General features: G+C 59.7%; 1 protein-coding gene across 14 annotated transcripts in view; it reads right to left on the bottom strand.

Annotated features, from left to right (window-relative positions):
* MYO18A (myosin XVIIIA) overlaps positions 1-14,656 on the bottom strand; it is a 95,417-nt gene that overhangs the window by 35,148 nt on the left and 45,613 nt on the right. For 8 of the 14 annotated variants that reach the window (XM_060134213.1, XM_060134214.1, XM_060134215.1 and 5 more), the window contains exons 3-16: positions 10,144-10,231; positions 9,836-9,942; positions 9,545-9,721; positions 8,965-9,178; positions 8,555-8,697; positions 7,910-8,010; positions 6,992-7,055; positions 6,634-6,778; positions 4,226-4,402; positions 3,917-4,007; positions 3,466-3,658; positions 2,535-2,621; positions 349-490; positions 28-187 (exon numbers count right to left, since the gene is read on the bottom strand). In XM_060134213.1, coding sequence (XP_059990196.1) covers positions 28-187; positions 349-490; positions 2,535-2,621; positions 3,466-3,658; positions 3,917-4,007; positions 4,226-4,402; positions 6,634-6,778; positions 6,992-7,055; positions 7,910-8,010; positions 8,555-8,697; positions 8,965-9,178; positions 9,545-9,721; positions 9,836-9,942; positions 10,144-10,231 — 1,889 coding nt within the window. Of the gene's footprint in view, positions 1-27; positions 188-348; positions 491-2,534; positions 2,622-3,465; positions 3,659-3,916; positions 4,008-4,225; positions 4,403-6,633; positions 6,779-6,991; positions 7,056-7,909; positions 8,011-8,554; positions 8,698-8,964; positions 9,179-9,544; positions 9,724-9,835; positions 9,943-10,143; positions 10,232-12,338; positions 12,375-13,577; positions 13,656-14,656 lie in introns of those variants that run through there. The other 6 variants (XM_060134210.1, XM_060134211.1, XM_060134212.1 and 3 more) reach the window with 3 other exon arrangements.

Genomic DNA, 14,656 nt, shown 5'->3' with positions numbered 1-14,656 from the left:
GGTGGGTGGACGGAGTGGTGTTCTTACTTCTGGGAGTCCTGCAGGAGCCGGGGGGCGTTCTGGGTGGCCGGGTTCTGCTTGGTGTAGCTCAGCCAGCCGGCCGTGTTGTACTCCACCCAGTTGGTGCAACGGCTGTGGCCCAGGAGAAAATGGTGCGCTTTGCTGCTGCGCAGGAGGGGGCTTTGGCCTGAGGGCGGGGCAAGCAAGGTTCAGGTCATCAGGGCACAGGTCCCCCAAAAGCCCATGGACTCAGTGAGCCCCCCAGGCAGTGCCAACTGGACTCATATATACATAAATGGCTTCTCAGGAGAGGAAGCAGAGGAGCTGCCCTCCAGGGGTACCACCTACCTTTTCGGTCACCTTCCTGGGGGCCATAGTAGGAGAAAAGGCGCTCCAGGAGGTCGTCCTCAGTGGCCCCTGGCACCAGCACCTCCTCTTCCAACAACCATAGCAGGCCCTTCGCCTCATCCGTGTGGGCCAGCGAGCGAACCTATGCAGAAAGAAAGAAATCCCGCAGTGTCACATGGAGCAGCGTGAAGGGGGCTAGGACCTGTGGTCCCGACCGCACACCATAAACATGCTACACAGATACACACGCTACAGCTCCTGCCACTCATGGCTGACATTCTGTGGAGCAGGTGGCCAGCAAGGAGAAAGAGGGGCCAGAAAGAGATCAGAGAGAGAAGCCCACAGCACAATATGATTCCTGGGACCTGTGTCCTAAGTCCCCAGAGACTGAAGGCTTCTTATTGACGCCCAGAGCCTCTCCTCCCTCCTCAACCCCTTGGAGATCAGGGGGGCTTGGGTGAGCCCCGCGTTGCCCTCACTCTCTGGGCATCACCTCCCACGCAGATTAAAGGAGATGAGGTCTTTAAGGCCCTGAGCACAGGGCATGGCCCAAAGGAAGCTGTCAACAAGAGACAGTGATTAATCCTGGTTCCCCGCCCGAGAGGGGAGAACCCAGAGAGGGCTCGGAGCACTGCAGGTGGGGTCACTACAGGGTCCTAAACTCAAGTGCCAAAAGCCTAAGACAGCTGACTTAATGGCTGTGGCAGCCAACATGGGCAGAGCTGGGGCGCCTGGAGAGCAGGTGTCCCCATCTGAAGGGAACAGCCACCACTCAGGAGCAGCCAACCGCTGTCCTGGAAGAACGGTGGCCTAGTGTCGGCAAATCCTCCAGCTTTTCAAGAGAAGGTGGAAATACTGAATTCTGATTTCTAATTCCCCACGCAAGCCAAACAACCAAGGGTGAAGGTGCCTTTTTTCTGGAATTCCCAGGTCTTCCTTGGGCAAGGAGGACTCTGCCCTGGCCTCTAGGGACTGGGGACAAGAGAAGTAAGAGAAGTACCCTTTTCCCTCTCTGACCCAAGCTGCCCAAGGGAGTCTGTGTGCTGACCAGGAGCACACAGAAGGTGGCCGAGGACCGATGGGCAACTAAGGCCCCCGAGCAGCTGGAGCTGTACGGCAGGAACGAGCAAGAAGCCACTGGATGGTGAGTGGCAGGCTGGGCACTGAGGGGCCCCCGTGCCCAGAGGTGGAGCTGCCCGATACCAAGGCTCATCAGAAAGGGGAGAGCAAAGGAGGGGAGGGATGGCCAAGCCCCATTCAAACACACTCTCTGACCCACCGCTGCTGCTAAGCCAGCCGGATCAGCTTGCCCACACCTCCTGGGAATGGCAGAGGCTCTCGAGGGAGGCCTTGGCAGGGGCCTAGGTGTCAGGAAGAAAAGCCAGCTTCCCTGGGGAGATGTGGGACTTGGGCACTTTAAGCCCTTGTCCCAGGGGGACGCTCACTGTCCCGGGGCCCCACCCCCTGGGCCAGGGCCTTCCCGCCGGGAGGCGGGAGAGAGAGGTGGGACTCAAAGCAGAGGAGGGAGATCAGCAGCCTGGCAAAAATGCCAATTCTCCAATAAAGCGCCTTATGCAGCTTCCCTAATTGAAGACAATGGCCAAATGCCAGGCGCTCGCCAGGCAGCCAGTCCCCCAGGCAGCAAGGTGCCCAAGACGCTTGCCCAAAGGGTGACAAGGCCCGTCCCCAGACTGAGCGGCGAGGACTCACAGCCACACAGCCCCTCAGTGGGCATTTTATATCTGGGTACTGTTTCTGTGTTTGGGTGAATGCCACCTCCTCGCCCTGCTCTGCTAGGCTGCACCGGTCCTCCGCTTGGGGACGATGGGAGGGGATGACTGTGTCCTCTGGGTCCAGCCAGGCCCTCACCACTGAGGAGGTGGTAACAGGGCTCCTGGCAGACACACTGGAGGCACGGCTGGGACAGGGCCTGAGCTCAGACACCCATGGCTGGTGCTCCCCACTGCACCAGGGCAGAAGGAAGTACCACCTTCCCGGCCAGACTGGCTGGCAGCTGAGCGAAAGGGCGCACAGCTCGGAAGCGCTTGATGTCTGGGCCTGACTGCTGGGCCCCCCAGCCCATAGTGTCCCCACGCAGCAGCAGCTCATATGGGGAGGGCTCTACCAAGGGAGAGGAATGGGAAGGGCAAGAAAAGGCCAGCCCAGGCCCTCCCTGGAATTCCTACCAGGGACTGATGGGAGGCCTGGTCCACGGCGGCCACAGAGTCACCTGTGGCTGGCTCCAGGTCGTCAAACGCCAGCTCGATGTTCTCCTAGGAAGGAAGGTGGGGAGGTAGTGAGCACAGGGCCGTGTGTGGGGTGCAGCCCTAGGAGCAGGCCAGGTGGGGACGCTGGGGTCAGCAAGTCCAATGTCCCATCCGAGCAGGAGCTCCCCTCCAACAGCCCGACTGACAGATGCTCACCACCTCTCAAGGCACCGCATCGTGTCTCTGGACAGCTAACCTTCTCCTAACCTCCTTTTACAGCGAGCTTAAGTCACGTACACACTCCTGTTACTCCCACCTGCTGATCAGGCTGCGTGGAGTTAGCCCACTCTCGATTTCACACACTCATCCTTGAAATACTTGAAGACAACCGTCATTTTCCTCCTGAATCTTCTCTCGCCCAAGATAAATATTCTCCCCAGCTCGTTCAGCTCACCTCCACTTGAGGTAGGATTTCCAGATCCATCCGGGACACCCTTTTATGGGGGCAGGGGGGCTAAGTAATCAGTCACCATACCAACAGCTCAGGAGACAGGGAAGGCCAGGCCCGACACACGTGGAGGCAGGAACTGCACGGTGGCGGTTCACAGGGCCTAGGCAGGTGCCTTGAAGGTGGGCAAAGAGGGGCTCCCAGGGACCCTGAATGCATCTTGGGCTTCTTGGAGAGCAAATTCTCAATAAAGAAAGAACGTAGCCTGGGCAGGAAAAGCGGCCTGCTCCAGAGACCACAGGGGGACATAAATGTCAGAGAGTAAAGAGCTGGGAAGGGAGCAGCCAGAAGGGAAGGGGGTACCTTGCTGCATCCACAGATGCCTCCCCCCCGCACTGAGGGTGCCAAGGCCAGAAGGTGAGCCTGGGGGTGTTAGGCGGCAGGGGCAAGGTCAAGTGCTACCTCCTTGTATCTTTCCAACTCCTGCACAAAGGTGCGCTCGTGGAAGAGCCTCTGCAGCCGGTCCTGGGTGTAGTTGTGGCACAGCTCCTCAAAGGAGGCCCCGCGGGCCGACCCACCCTGCTCAGGGTTCTGGAAGCCGGGAGTGTCCACAATCATCATAGAGCAGAGTGAGTGCTGGCTGGACTTGAGAGCCCTTCACAGGGAGAGCCTGGGTCAGAGCTGCCCAGGGCAGTGCCCGCAGTGCCCAGGTAGCTCACTCCGCCCCCATCCCCATCCCCACCCAGGTGCCCAGGACCCGTGGGGAGGACTTGCCTCTCCTGCCTGCAGGGACAGTGAGTCCTCTGCTGGTGGAGGATGGCTCTGCCTCGGCAATCACACAAGCCCAAAGGCATCAACCCCACCTTCGTCAAGGCAGCAAGATGAGAGCTCCTAGGCCCTGCCTGGCACTCACCTGTTCACCAGGGAGATGAGAAGCGTGAAGAGCTCGCTGTAGAGGCCGGACGCCATGCCCTCCAAGCACTCCAGTGCACTCAGTTTGGGGCCTGTGGGCAGGAGGGTCAGTTCTATCTCCAGGTCCCTGGGACTCCCCACCTGGGTGTGCTCCCTACCCACCCAGGCCAAGGCAGCATGGGGCCCTGGGGCTGGGCCTCTCCCTCTAATGGGAGCATCTATTCACCCTAGGAGTTTGCCCACCCCAGAGATGGTAACGAGCCCAGGAAGAGGCCTCCAATCACATCCAGCAGCCAAGGGGCTCGGGTACCTGTGCCGTCCCCCAGGCTGCTCTCCTCGGGGCCCTGGCGGAAGGAGGTGGAGCGCTGCAGGGTGCCGCCCTGGTGCTGGTGCTTGAAGATGGCCGAGGAGAGCTCTTCCAGGCTGCAGCCCAGCAGGTACGCGGCCTTCTGGGCCCACTCGTGGCGGGCAAACTGCCTGCGCCCAGCTATGGGGTAGAAAAAAGGACCTGACGTCGTGGGTCTTCCTCCTTAGACTGTTTGCTGACCACTGTGCCCTTCAGCTCCCTTGCGCCCATAGCACTAGGGAGCAGGCATCTTCCAGAGGGAAAAAAACGAGCCCTGATGACACCAGCAGGGCTTCAGGCAAAACAGGGAGAGCCAGCAGCTGCCAGCGCTTCCTGTGTCCCTTGGGGTTGGAGAGAATGAGCAGGTCCTAAAAGAGGAGGTAACTCCACACTGCGGCCACCAGAGGGCTCCCAATCAGCTGCAAAAACCCCTTTAGAGGGCTTGGCTCCAGGCGCCAACGTGGGGAAGGACAGAGCATAAGCCAGCCCACCTAGGATGAACACAGAACTGCCTGTGCCTGGTGGGGGAGTATCAGGAGAGCACTGGTGTCTCCCCCGTCCTTGAACGCATTAGGACCCTCCCGAATGCGTCCGCCAGGCGAGACCGCAAACATCCACGGTGGCCCAACAGTGGAGAGGCGAGAAAAAACTGCGGGGGAGAGGGAACAGCCCACGCGGGCAGACGCGCCTCGGCCGACACGTGTCTAATCGCGGCAATTAGGGAAAGCTAACAAGAAACAAGGTTTTACCTTCGGCAGCTTCTGTAAGGCAAAGGACCAGCATGCAGCATGCAAAGAAAAACAGCATGTTAGCAAACAGTCATCAGCTGAGCCTGCCAGGCCCAGTGGAAGGGCCCGTGGGGGTGGGGCTTTGGGAAGATGAGCAGGAGAGAAAACACAACCCCATTCAGACTCAGAAACACAAAAACACACACGCGCGCGCGCACACACTCACAGCCTCAAAGGAGTATGTTTATGGATGTGATCACACTGACACACAAGGGAAGAGACCTGCAAAGACTTTCTATCACACACACACGTGCACACACACCCCTCCCCCCGCCGAAAATACTGGAAGCTCTGAGGAGGTAACAGACACTGCTCAACAAGGTCCACGTACTGACGCACCCAGAGCTCTCCACCTGCAGTCAGCGCTGAGTAGGGTTACAGGAAACCTGCACTGTTACCTCCTTGGAGTGAAAGAACTTCCTCAAGACACAGCCACACAGCCACCCACCTGCCCACCTACAAGTGTGGAGACAACTTCTTTAACTCAGAGTCTGCTTCCTCTTTGGCAGGGATGTAACCTGCTGGGATCATAAGGAACCTAACACCCAGACGCATGTTCCTCCATGCACCCGCCCACCCTCCCACCCACCAGCGCTTCCTCACTCCTGCTGACAGCCTGGGGCCCTTCACATCCCAGAGGAAAATGAAGCCAATGCTCAAGGTGCTGTTCAGAAGCAGCATCCCTTTCCCTAAACCGGAGGAGAAAGGGGTGAAGAGGAGCTCAGAGCACCTGACCGTCAATGGAATCTCAGAGGAAGGCAAAGGAGCTCTTCCAAGCCAGACCAAGCTCCAGCCCTTCCCAAGACCCCAAGCACTGATGCTGAAGCTGCAGCCCATTCAATACCACGGTGCCTGCTGCCCCCTAGTGGCCTCTACCCTGACATGCAAGAGGAAGAGGCACCTACTACCAAACCAGTGGAGAGAAGGGAAGATTGAGGGAAAACTGGCCTTGGGGAGCCCCAGGAAGCAACACACCCTTCCCCACATAAGCCCCATGGAGGGCATCCTGAGAGATTCCAGGATCTGAATGCAAAACAGGTAGAAGCAGCTATTCCTGGGACTCTGAGAAGCCCCACGGCCAGTAAGCACCCTCTCCACCCTCAACCCTGGGGCTTCTCCCAGGCCAGTGTCCTCTGCTATGATAGAACAAGCCCAGCTCCCAGAGAGAGCCCAGGGCAAGCACCAAGAGGGGGCAAGGTGGCCCCTACACCCCAGGACGGGGTCAAGGTCAGTTACCCGCTTGCTCCTCGGGGGCCTCTGTCAGAAAGGGAACAAGAAGGAGAGTTATTCCAGGGGGACTGCTCTGAATTCGTGCCCTTCTCTTTCCCCTCAGCCTCCAACCCCCAAGCCCCCTGCTCTTCACAGCACGCCCGGTCACTGCCACCTCAGTCCAGGCCTCTGACCATCGTTGGCAGAAATGCTTCTCCGGGGGTTTGGAGACTTCTGCTCTGATGAAGGGGACGGGGAAGAGGCACAAGCCAAAGAGGGGTGTCTGATGACAGGTGAGTCTGCGCTGGGCCAGGACAAACTGGGAGTGGACTGGGCCCCCACCAGCTCTCCCAGGTGACCCGCTAGGCCCGTTACCTTTGGTGGCGCCTGCAGCCCCCAGGTGGTAGATGGCAGCCAGGATGAGCCAGCAGGCTTTCTGCTCGTCGGGGGAGATGCCCAGCACCTTCATGGCCGCCTGGAGCTTGCTGAACTGCTGAGCCGCCTTCTGCTTCTCCTCAGGCTGCAGCGACAGATGGGCACACTGGCAGCAGATCTCAGAGGGGCTGTCCCTCTGGTATCTCCCATGCTGCTGGAGCATCAGGGCGGCCAAGCTAGAGGAGAGCCGCCCGGCCTGGGCTGGGCTCCTGCTACTCCCATGAGGCAGTCCAGGACATTCCAAGCTTCTCCGACCCCAAGGCCCAGGGCTGCCCACCCGTCCCCAGAGGCCCCTCACCTTGGCCAGTGGTACAATCCCAAACACGTTGTTCTCTGCCAAGTGGTTCAAGTGGAGCTCTGTCCTAGGGGTACAAACGAGGCATCAGCACAGCGCTCGGTCCCCACGCCAAGTCCATCTCCCTGCCAGGCTGGAGACAGAGACTCCGCTTCCAGACTCAGTTCTGTCTGCCCATCATGCCCTCCTGTCAGGCCAGCTGCTATGGCCTTTCCTAATTGGCCTGGACACCAGGCCAGAGCACCGGCCTCCCTAGGACAGGTCACAGACAGGCCCTGGTGAGAGTGTCCAGACAGACCCCTGGAAGGGAGCAGGGAACCTGCCTGAAGGGTGAGTCCAGCCAGGACTGAGACTGTGCCCTCAGTGACAAGGAGAGCTCAAGACAACAGTGCCCTGGGCTGCTTGCTCAGCCTTATCATTTATCCTCTTCTCAGTGGACACAGACAGCAAGCCCGAAGGTCTAAGGGAGGAGCCTGGCGGAGGAGCCAACGTGGATGCAGGGAGGCCAGCATAGAGGGCACTGGAAAAGGCTTGGGCTTTTGGCCCCTGTGTGGACTCAAACACCTGCTCAGCCCCATACTAGCTGTGTAACTGCGGGCAAGCCTCTGACCACCTGCATCTCGGTGTGCTTTCCTCTCCAGATCTGGCTTCCCAGGAGCACAGATCCTAGCTAGGCCCTGGGAACGCTGAAGGGTCAATGGTGCCCCTCACATATAGCCAGGTCCCCCGGGGCCAGGGAGCTCCCGCCGGGCAGGGCCTATGGCTCATTCATCTCGCCATCCCCAGGGCCTAGCTCAGAGCCTAACACGTGGCAGGCATGAAATAAACCACCGGCACGGGATGCAATCAACTGGCAAAGCCCAGGAGCTGTCAGTGGTGGGAGCCCAGAGCACCCTCCTTGTTCCCTCCGTCCCATCTCACCTGAGGGTACCATCCCCGCAGGCCAGCAGGTAGTAGAAGATATTGAACGTGGCCTCACCGGCTGGGCGTCGTGCCACACGCAGCTTCTCCAGAAGCATCGTCTGTGGCACAGCATAGAGGGTATGTAGGCAAGGAGGCAGTGCCAGGTCAAGCTTCTCCCACCCACACCAGAAAGAACCAGATCACCTCATGGTCAAACCTGGGGCAGACACCAGAGCCAGGGAAGAACACAGGCCCTGCCACCACGCCCAGCCTCCAGGCACAGTCTTCCTGGGGAGCTGGACACTTTGTGGTGAGAGACTTCATTAGCATGGAAGGGAATCAGCCTCAGCTGGGCCTTACTTTACTGACAGGCCAGTCCTGCCTGGGTGAATCAGCCTGAGAGAAACCCCTGAGCAGGGGCCAGGGCCCCAACTAGGGTGTGGGCAACCCCAGGACGGGCAGGAAGCTGAGCCGTGCCCCATCCAGGGCAGGAGGTACAGGGGGCGGAATGTGGAGGCTCAGGGCAAAGTAGGCCAGCCCCGCCGGGCCCAGGGTCCATTTCGTTAGGGAAGAATCCCAGGAAAATGAGGTGCAGGGGAGAGTCTGATTTCTAGGGCGTGAAATCAGGCAGCCAATCTCTTACTACCCTGAGTGTCCCCTCACCTGAATGGAGGCTGAGGCCACCTGGCCGGCTTGGTCAAAGTCCAGGGAGAGGATCTGGGAGAAGCGGGTGGCGTTGCCGTTCATGATGGTGGGGCTGTTCCCAAAGGCTTCCAGGAGGGTGTACAGAGCCTGCCACTTGTCCACTGCAGAAGACAGGCCCAGGGCCCATCAGGAAAGCCACGGGCAGCTTGCCCCCAGCCACAGGCTCCAGAGGCCCAGGGAGAACGGGAGGCCCATCCCATGGCTGCTCCTCCAGCACCCGAAGGCCCAGTTACTTAGACGAGACTGCTGAGGATCGAGGGGCTTTGTGGACACGGAGAGGCCAGGGAGAAGAGCTGGCACCTCGGCGGGGCCTCCATCCCCACACCCCTCTCCAGCCCATTCTGTTTCCCCAGCTGCCCCTGCCTCACCAGAAAACACCTTATTCCCGCTGGTGCCTGCGATGGTGGCCAAATATTGCACCAGATGCTGGCAGCTGGTGGTCTTGCCACTGCCACTACTGCCCAGGAGGATGATGGACTGGTCCTGACGGCTCATCAGCATCGCCCTGTATGCGGTCTGAGCCACGGCATAGATGTGGGGGGCCATGTCCTCCCGCCGACACCCCTTGAACATGTGCATCACCTTGGGCGCGAGAGGGACGGAAGGAAGGGATAGGCGCTCTTAGCTGGCTCCACACGGATGGCCCTCACCCCCAAGGCCCACATCTTTCTGGGCTTTTCACTCCAGGGGAGCCAGAGGCTAAGGTCTGAGGCTAAGGTCACGCATGGAAATGCAGATACCAGCCCAGTCCTGGCCTCTGTGAGAGGTCGGGGGAGGGCCTTCTGTCTCCACCCCTTGAAATGACTCCTCTTCCCAAGGCCACTGTGAGAGTGGACAGGAGCCCCGTGGGATGCCAAGGGGAAGGGGTAGAGTCGGGGAAAGTGGGCAGGGGGGAGGGGATAGAGGGGGCGGTCTGTGGGGCCACGTGGTAGCTGAGGGGGGCTGCACCTTCTCCGAGTACACAGCGGGGGCCCCCCGGGGGCTGAGGACCAGCAGGCTGGGGCCGGCGTACGTGTGCAGCAGGCTGGCGCCATAGCGCTGGCGCAGCGTGTGCAGGACGCTGGACTCATTGAGGTACACCAGCGAGGCCAGATCCTCCAGACGGTCGCAGGAGGGAGCATTAGCCTGTGTGACAGGACAGGCGGGCGAGCACTGAGGAACAGATCCAGTCTGCTCTGCCAGCGGACAGCCTGCCCAGCCCGGCCCCCCTCCTGTGCCCTCCACCAGCCTCCTGCAAACCTTCTCCACGTCATCCTCGTCCACATCCAGGATGGCTCCATCATGGTCTAGCTTCACGCGCACCTTCCCCTCGGGCAAGCTGAGCTCCTCGGATTTGAGCTGAGTGGCTGCAGAGCAGGGACAGACGGACAGACATGGGCCCGGGAAGCCGTGGCAGCCTTCTCTGGGCCCTTCATGGTCCTGCCTTCTCCCCGCTGTATCACCAGCCTCTCCTTGCTCACCACTCAGGCCTCTCCAGACCCAGAGGCCCACCCACCACCCAGCCCTGAAACCAGAGAGGCCCAGGCCCTGGGTCTCCCCAGACTCACCCAGTGAGAAGCCATCCTTATGGACCAGCCACACCTTCTCTGTCTCATACCAGGCCTCCTCAGCTGCGATCTGCTCTTCTGTCTTCACCTATCAGAGGGAGGGGAAGAATAAAGAGTCAGACCCTGTTCTGGAAAGCAGACAAGGACAGCAGGAGAGAGGAGACATGTGAGGGGAAGGGCTTCCGGATGAGCCACTGGGCGAGGGGGACAGGTGGGTGGCAGACACAGAACGGGAGATATCAAAGGAAGAAGGTGGGGAAGCCAGGAGCTGGTGGCGGGTGGTCCTGAGGAGCCCTGAGGACAAGGACACAGAGCTGGGGACCCTGACAGCCCTGAGGGTCTGGAAAGACAGAGACACATGGAGTATGTGCCTAGGAGAGAGCAGATCCCAGGAGAGCAAATCAGCAGCCACCCTCTTGCTCCCTCCCTGCAAAGACTGTATGATCAGTATCTCGAGCCTCCAGCCCTCACCCTGGGCCACAGCTGCTGTGACCTTACAGGCCTGGCTTCTCCATTCACCCACCTAATAGGCCCTCCTTCACCAAGCTGGGAAAGGGCATTTCCTCAAGATCTGAGAATGTCTTCCAAGGGCTTCAGTACAAAATGATGGGTGAGTCCTAGCCTTGACACTGGTCCTCCCTCCAGAGGAGGCTCTCCTGGGCAGGGGCAGTGCCCAGATGCACATGCTAGCCTCCCTGCTCCCCCTCCGTGCCTCCTCAGAAGGAGCACAGACCCATGGGGACGTGCTAAGGCCATACAGGGGCATGAAGCAGCATGGCCAGGGACATGAGGCAGGGGCAGGGGTAGCAGTGCTCTGTCAAATACAGGAAGAGACTTGCATGCCACATGGATGGGCATGGGAATGGGTATAAAGGGGCTGGGAGCCCCCGGAAGCCCAGGTGGTCACCGATCAGGAAGAAGCATTCACGGGCAATGTCAGGGTGTAGGGTTGCCAAACCTGGCACCCCTAAGAGACCTGAGCTGGTCGGCAATGGTGCCTGGGGAAGCTGGGCAAACAGGAGCGGGGCCTGGCCCCCATGGCCCATCAGGCTCCTTTTGTCATGTGGGCAATGGGGCAGCAGGGTCATCCAGTGTCCTTTGGTGGGTGGATGGTCACCCCCCACATGAGCAGCCCCCAAGCTAGCCCTATACCCCAACTCTCTGGGGATCCCCAGCTGCCAGGTACAGTTAGTCTCCTAGGGTCCCCCACCCTCATGAAACCGACCTGGGGCCAAGGCGTAGACACTGCTCTGTGATACTGACCCCCTGGGTGAGGGATTGGAAAGGACAAGAAACAATAATAACAAATACGTTATTTGTTACATTTCTTGGAGCTGAAAGAAAAAAGATCTGGGTTCTACTCCCAGGTTGGATTCTGGCTTCAGATAACTCCCTCTCCCTCGCTGACAGCCCTTCTGGGCTATAGAGTCAGAAGGCTGACTTACACAGCAGTCTCCAGACTTTGCATATCATGGGCCAGTGAAATTACCCCTCAAACAGGAGGATCACTGTGGGGCTGTCAACGTTTTCAGTGAAGACATCCAAAAAAGGCTAGTTCTTTATATTTGAAAAAATTAACTTTATAAAACAGAATTCCTTCTTTTTTTCAAATCATGAGACAGGGGAAGCCTTTGTCTTGAATGGGCATGTTGTATGGGTCCAGGGTTTGGAGACTGATGAATAAGGTGACATCGAAGGACCATGGCCTCCAGCTAGTTCCTTTAGAGCTAATCTGAAGACAGGTTCCCATATTGGCCAGCAGGAGGAGACAGAGGATGCGCAGCTTCAGGCTTCAGAGTGGGGAGCGGGTGGGGGTGGGTATGGTAGGGGTTCAGCCTTTCCAGGTTTCTCTACCCAGAGGGAGCAGAATTGAAACACCTAGAAACCAAAGCTCTGGCCAGGCCCTTGGGCTTCTGTGGCTAAGAACCATGTGCCACAGAGGCCAAACTGAGTGGCGACCGTCAGTCTAGACACTCCTCCAGGGCCTGACACAGAGCTGCCCCATGTCCAGCTCCCGGCACTGCCTCCCCCAGGGGTCCCCCCAGATACCACGTGAGGTGGGAGCCAGAAGGGGAAAGAGGCCTTACACTCCAGCACAAGGCCCGGGCACAGACGCCAGCCCAAGTACCGGCCGGGGGTGGCAGGTGGTCACCAGAGGAAGCGGAGGGCTCCTGAGGGGGGCAGGAGTACCCTACCTGGCTGTGGGCAGGAGAGGCGGCCTCAGGGTCCAGCTACCAGCAGCAAGCAAAGAAGAGAGAGAGAAGAAGAGGGGTGAAGACAAGCAGGCCGTTGGCATGTCCCCTTCAGCAAGCACCCGGGGCCAAGTGGAGGGGAGAGGGGCGTAGCACCAGGAGGTGGACGGTAGGAGGGCTGGCCCGGCAGGTGTATTGTACCTAGTCAAGGAGAGGCCAGGCCGGGAAGGAGAGGCCCTGCTTGGTGAAGAAACACTTGGTACCGTCAGACTCCTCAGAGGAGATGCTCTGATAAGTCATTCCCTGCGGCAGGAGCGAGCCGCTCTGCCTCAGGCTACAGTCCCTCCTGGGCTGGCCATCCAGTCCATTCTGAATTACCCTCCTCTTCTGTGTTGCCAGACCAGACCACCTCACCACACCCAGGGCCTGGGACCCCTGGGAGCCTCTGGCCTTATCTCCAGGGCATTTCCCAGCCCAGCTCCCCTGTAGCCACCGGACCCCAGTACAGGCTGCCCCTGGCCTCCAGACACACCCAAGGGTGCCACTCCCCAGGCCAAGGGCGGTCCTTCAGAGCTGTCACCCCTGCCTAGCTCATCAAACAGGACCACCAGCAGCCCCAAGTCTAGGACCCCTTCCTCAGACTCCCACTGCACCCCTGCACCACTCCCACCCCATGGCAAGCAGAGGTAGCACCACCCATCCAGGTCCACCTGCCAACTGCCCAAGAACCAGGGGACTGTGGACAGACCCGGTGGCCAGCCTCGACCTCCCCATCTTTGTCTGGTTACTTAAAGGCCTTTCTGGAGAGGAAGAGGAGTCAGCCAGGCCTTGGACCTTGCCTGTTAAAAATGGGCAAGGAGTTAACAGGCCCCACCTGGGACTGGAGAACCAGGGCATCAAGAAAGGGGAGTGTCTTCTCCCTGCCTCGCACCCACCAGGCCCTGACACCAAGATACGCCCTCCGGGGCAAGAGACTGGGGCCAGAGAAGGGGCTGGATCTCTAGCCAGGGGGGTCCCTCCCACAGTTTCCCTGGAGGAACAGGCCTCACTGTGTGCAGACCCTCCACAGTGCCCTTCTCTCATTTCTCCAAATGGGAAGCCCATGTGAGGGCCCCCAGGCCTCCAGGGAGCCACACTTCCACTGTCAGGTGGGCCTACACACACAGACACACACAGTCTGGCCAGCAGCCCCAGCAAAGAGGAGACCAGGGACTGGCAACCACACGTGAGAGGCGGCATTACAGGAGCTGCGAAGATCCTCTCAAGCCGCTGGTGGGCCTCCTCTGCGGGGGTCAGCTGGACGTCGGGGGCAGCTCCTGCCTAAAGGTCAAACCACTATTAGTCCCGGCCTGGGGAACCGGGGGCACAGCACACCAAGCTTCTAGCTCAGGAAGCCACTGGGACCCCCGTGGGTTAGTGGAATAGGGTCAGGGAGGCAAGCCGGGCACCAATTTGAGTTTTTAAGCTCTCAGATGAGAATAAAAACAGGTGCCTGGGAGTTCTAGGGTTAATTCTTCCCACCACTTTAACCATTCCAGCACCAGGACGGCCTGTTCTCACACGCATCCTCTGGCCCCTGCCCTGGGCCCAGGCGACAGGTGGCTGAACTCCAGGTTGGGGCCCATCTCAGCCCCAACTCCACCTGAGTGAGAGGCGGAGGGACAGGGAGCCAGAGGGAAGGCAGCCGGCCCAGGAACGGGCGCACGACGCTCTCTGGCTCCTTGGAGGTTCTTCTTAGGGGCTAGTGGTTCGCCTCACACCAAGACGCCCCTGCCAACTCCTGTGTGCCAGGAGGTCACTTCCCTGATGCAGAGTGGGCCAGGAGGGGTGAGGGAAGCTGCCGCCTGCTCTCTTCTAAGTTCTGCGAAGCCCGGGAAGAATGGAATGGGGAGCAGGGCGAGTCTGAGACCTTAGGAATCCTAGCAGGCAGCAGGCAGAGAGGAGGGCCTCTAGGGCCTGGGAGACAGGACAGGTCTTTAGGTGGTCCCCTGCCCCACTTCCCCCGACTGTACCCTTTCAGCCAGAAGGAGCACGCAGGAGCACAGAGAAGCAGTAGTGAGACTTGACGCATCGCTCCACCCACCCACCCACCCAACTCCTGAGGCCCCAGAAGGGTCCACAAAATGGGAAAGCTTGAAGAGAAATGCCCCCCAACCCAGGCATCGCCTTCCAAGGGAAAGGGCTGGACAGATCGTCCTTGGCCCTCCCCTGTGCCTCTCAGCCTCCTGTCCCACCCAGAGGGCACTTTGTGGACAGACAGGACCGCCGATACAAAGGGGACCCACTGTGCTCCTCCGCCACCCAGGCCCAGAGCTCCTCAA

Source organism: Lagenorhynchus albirostris, chromosome 20, assembly GCF_949774975.1.
Source record: "Lagenorhynchus albirostris chromosome 20, mLagAlb1.1, whole genome shotgun sequence".
Classification (NCBI taxonomy): domain Eukaryota; kingdom Metazoa; phylum Chordata; class Mammalia; order Artiodactyla; family Delphinidae; genus Lagenorhynchus; species Lagenorhynchus albirostris.
The sequence above is the reverse complement of the archived record's forward strand: the minus strand, read 5'-3'. Positions and strand labels throughout refer to the sequence as shown.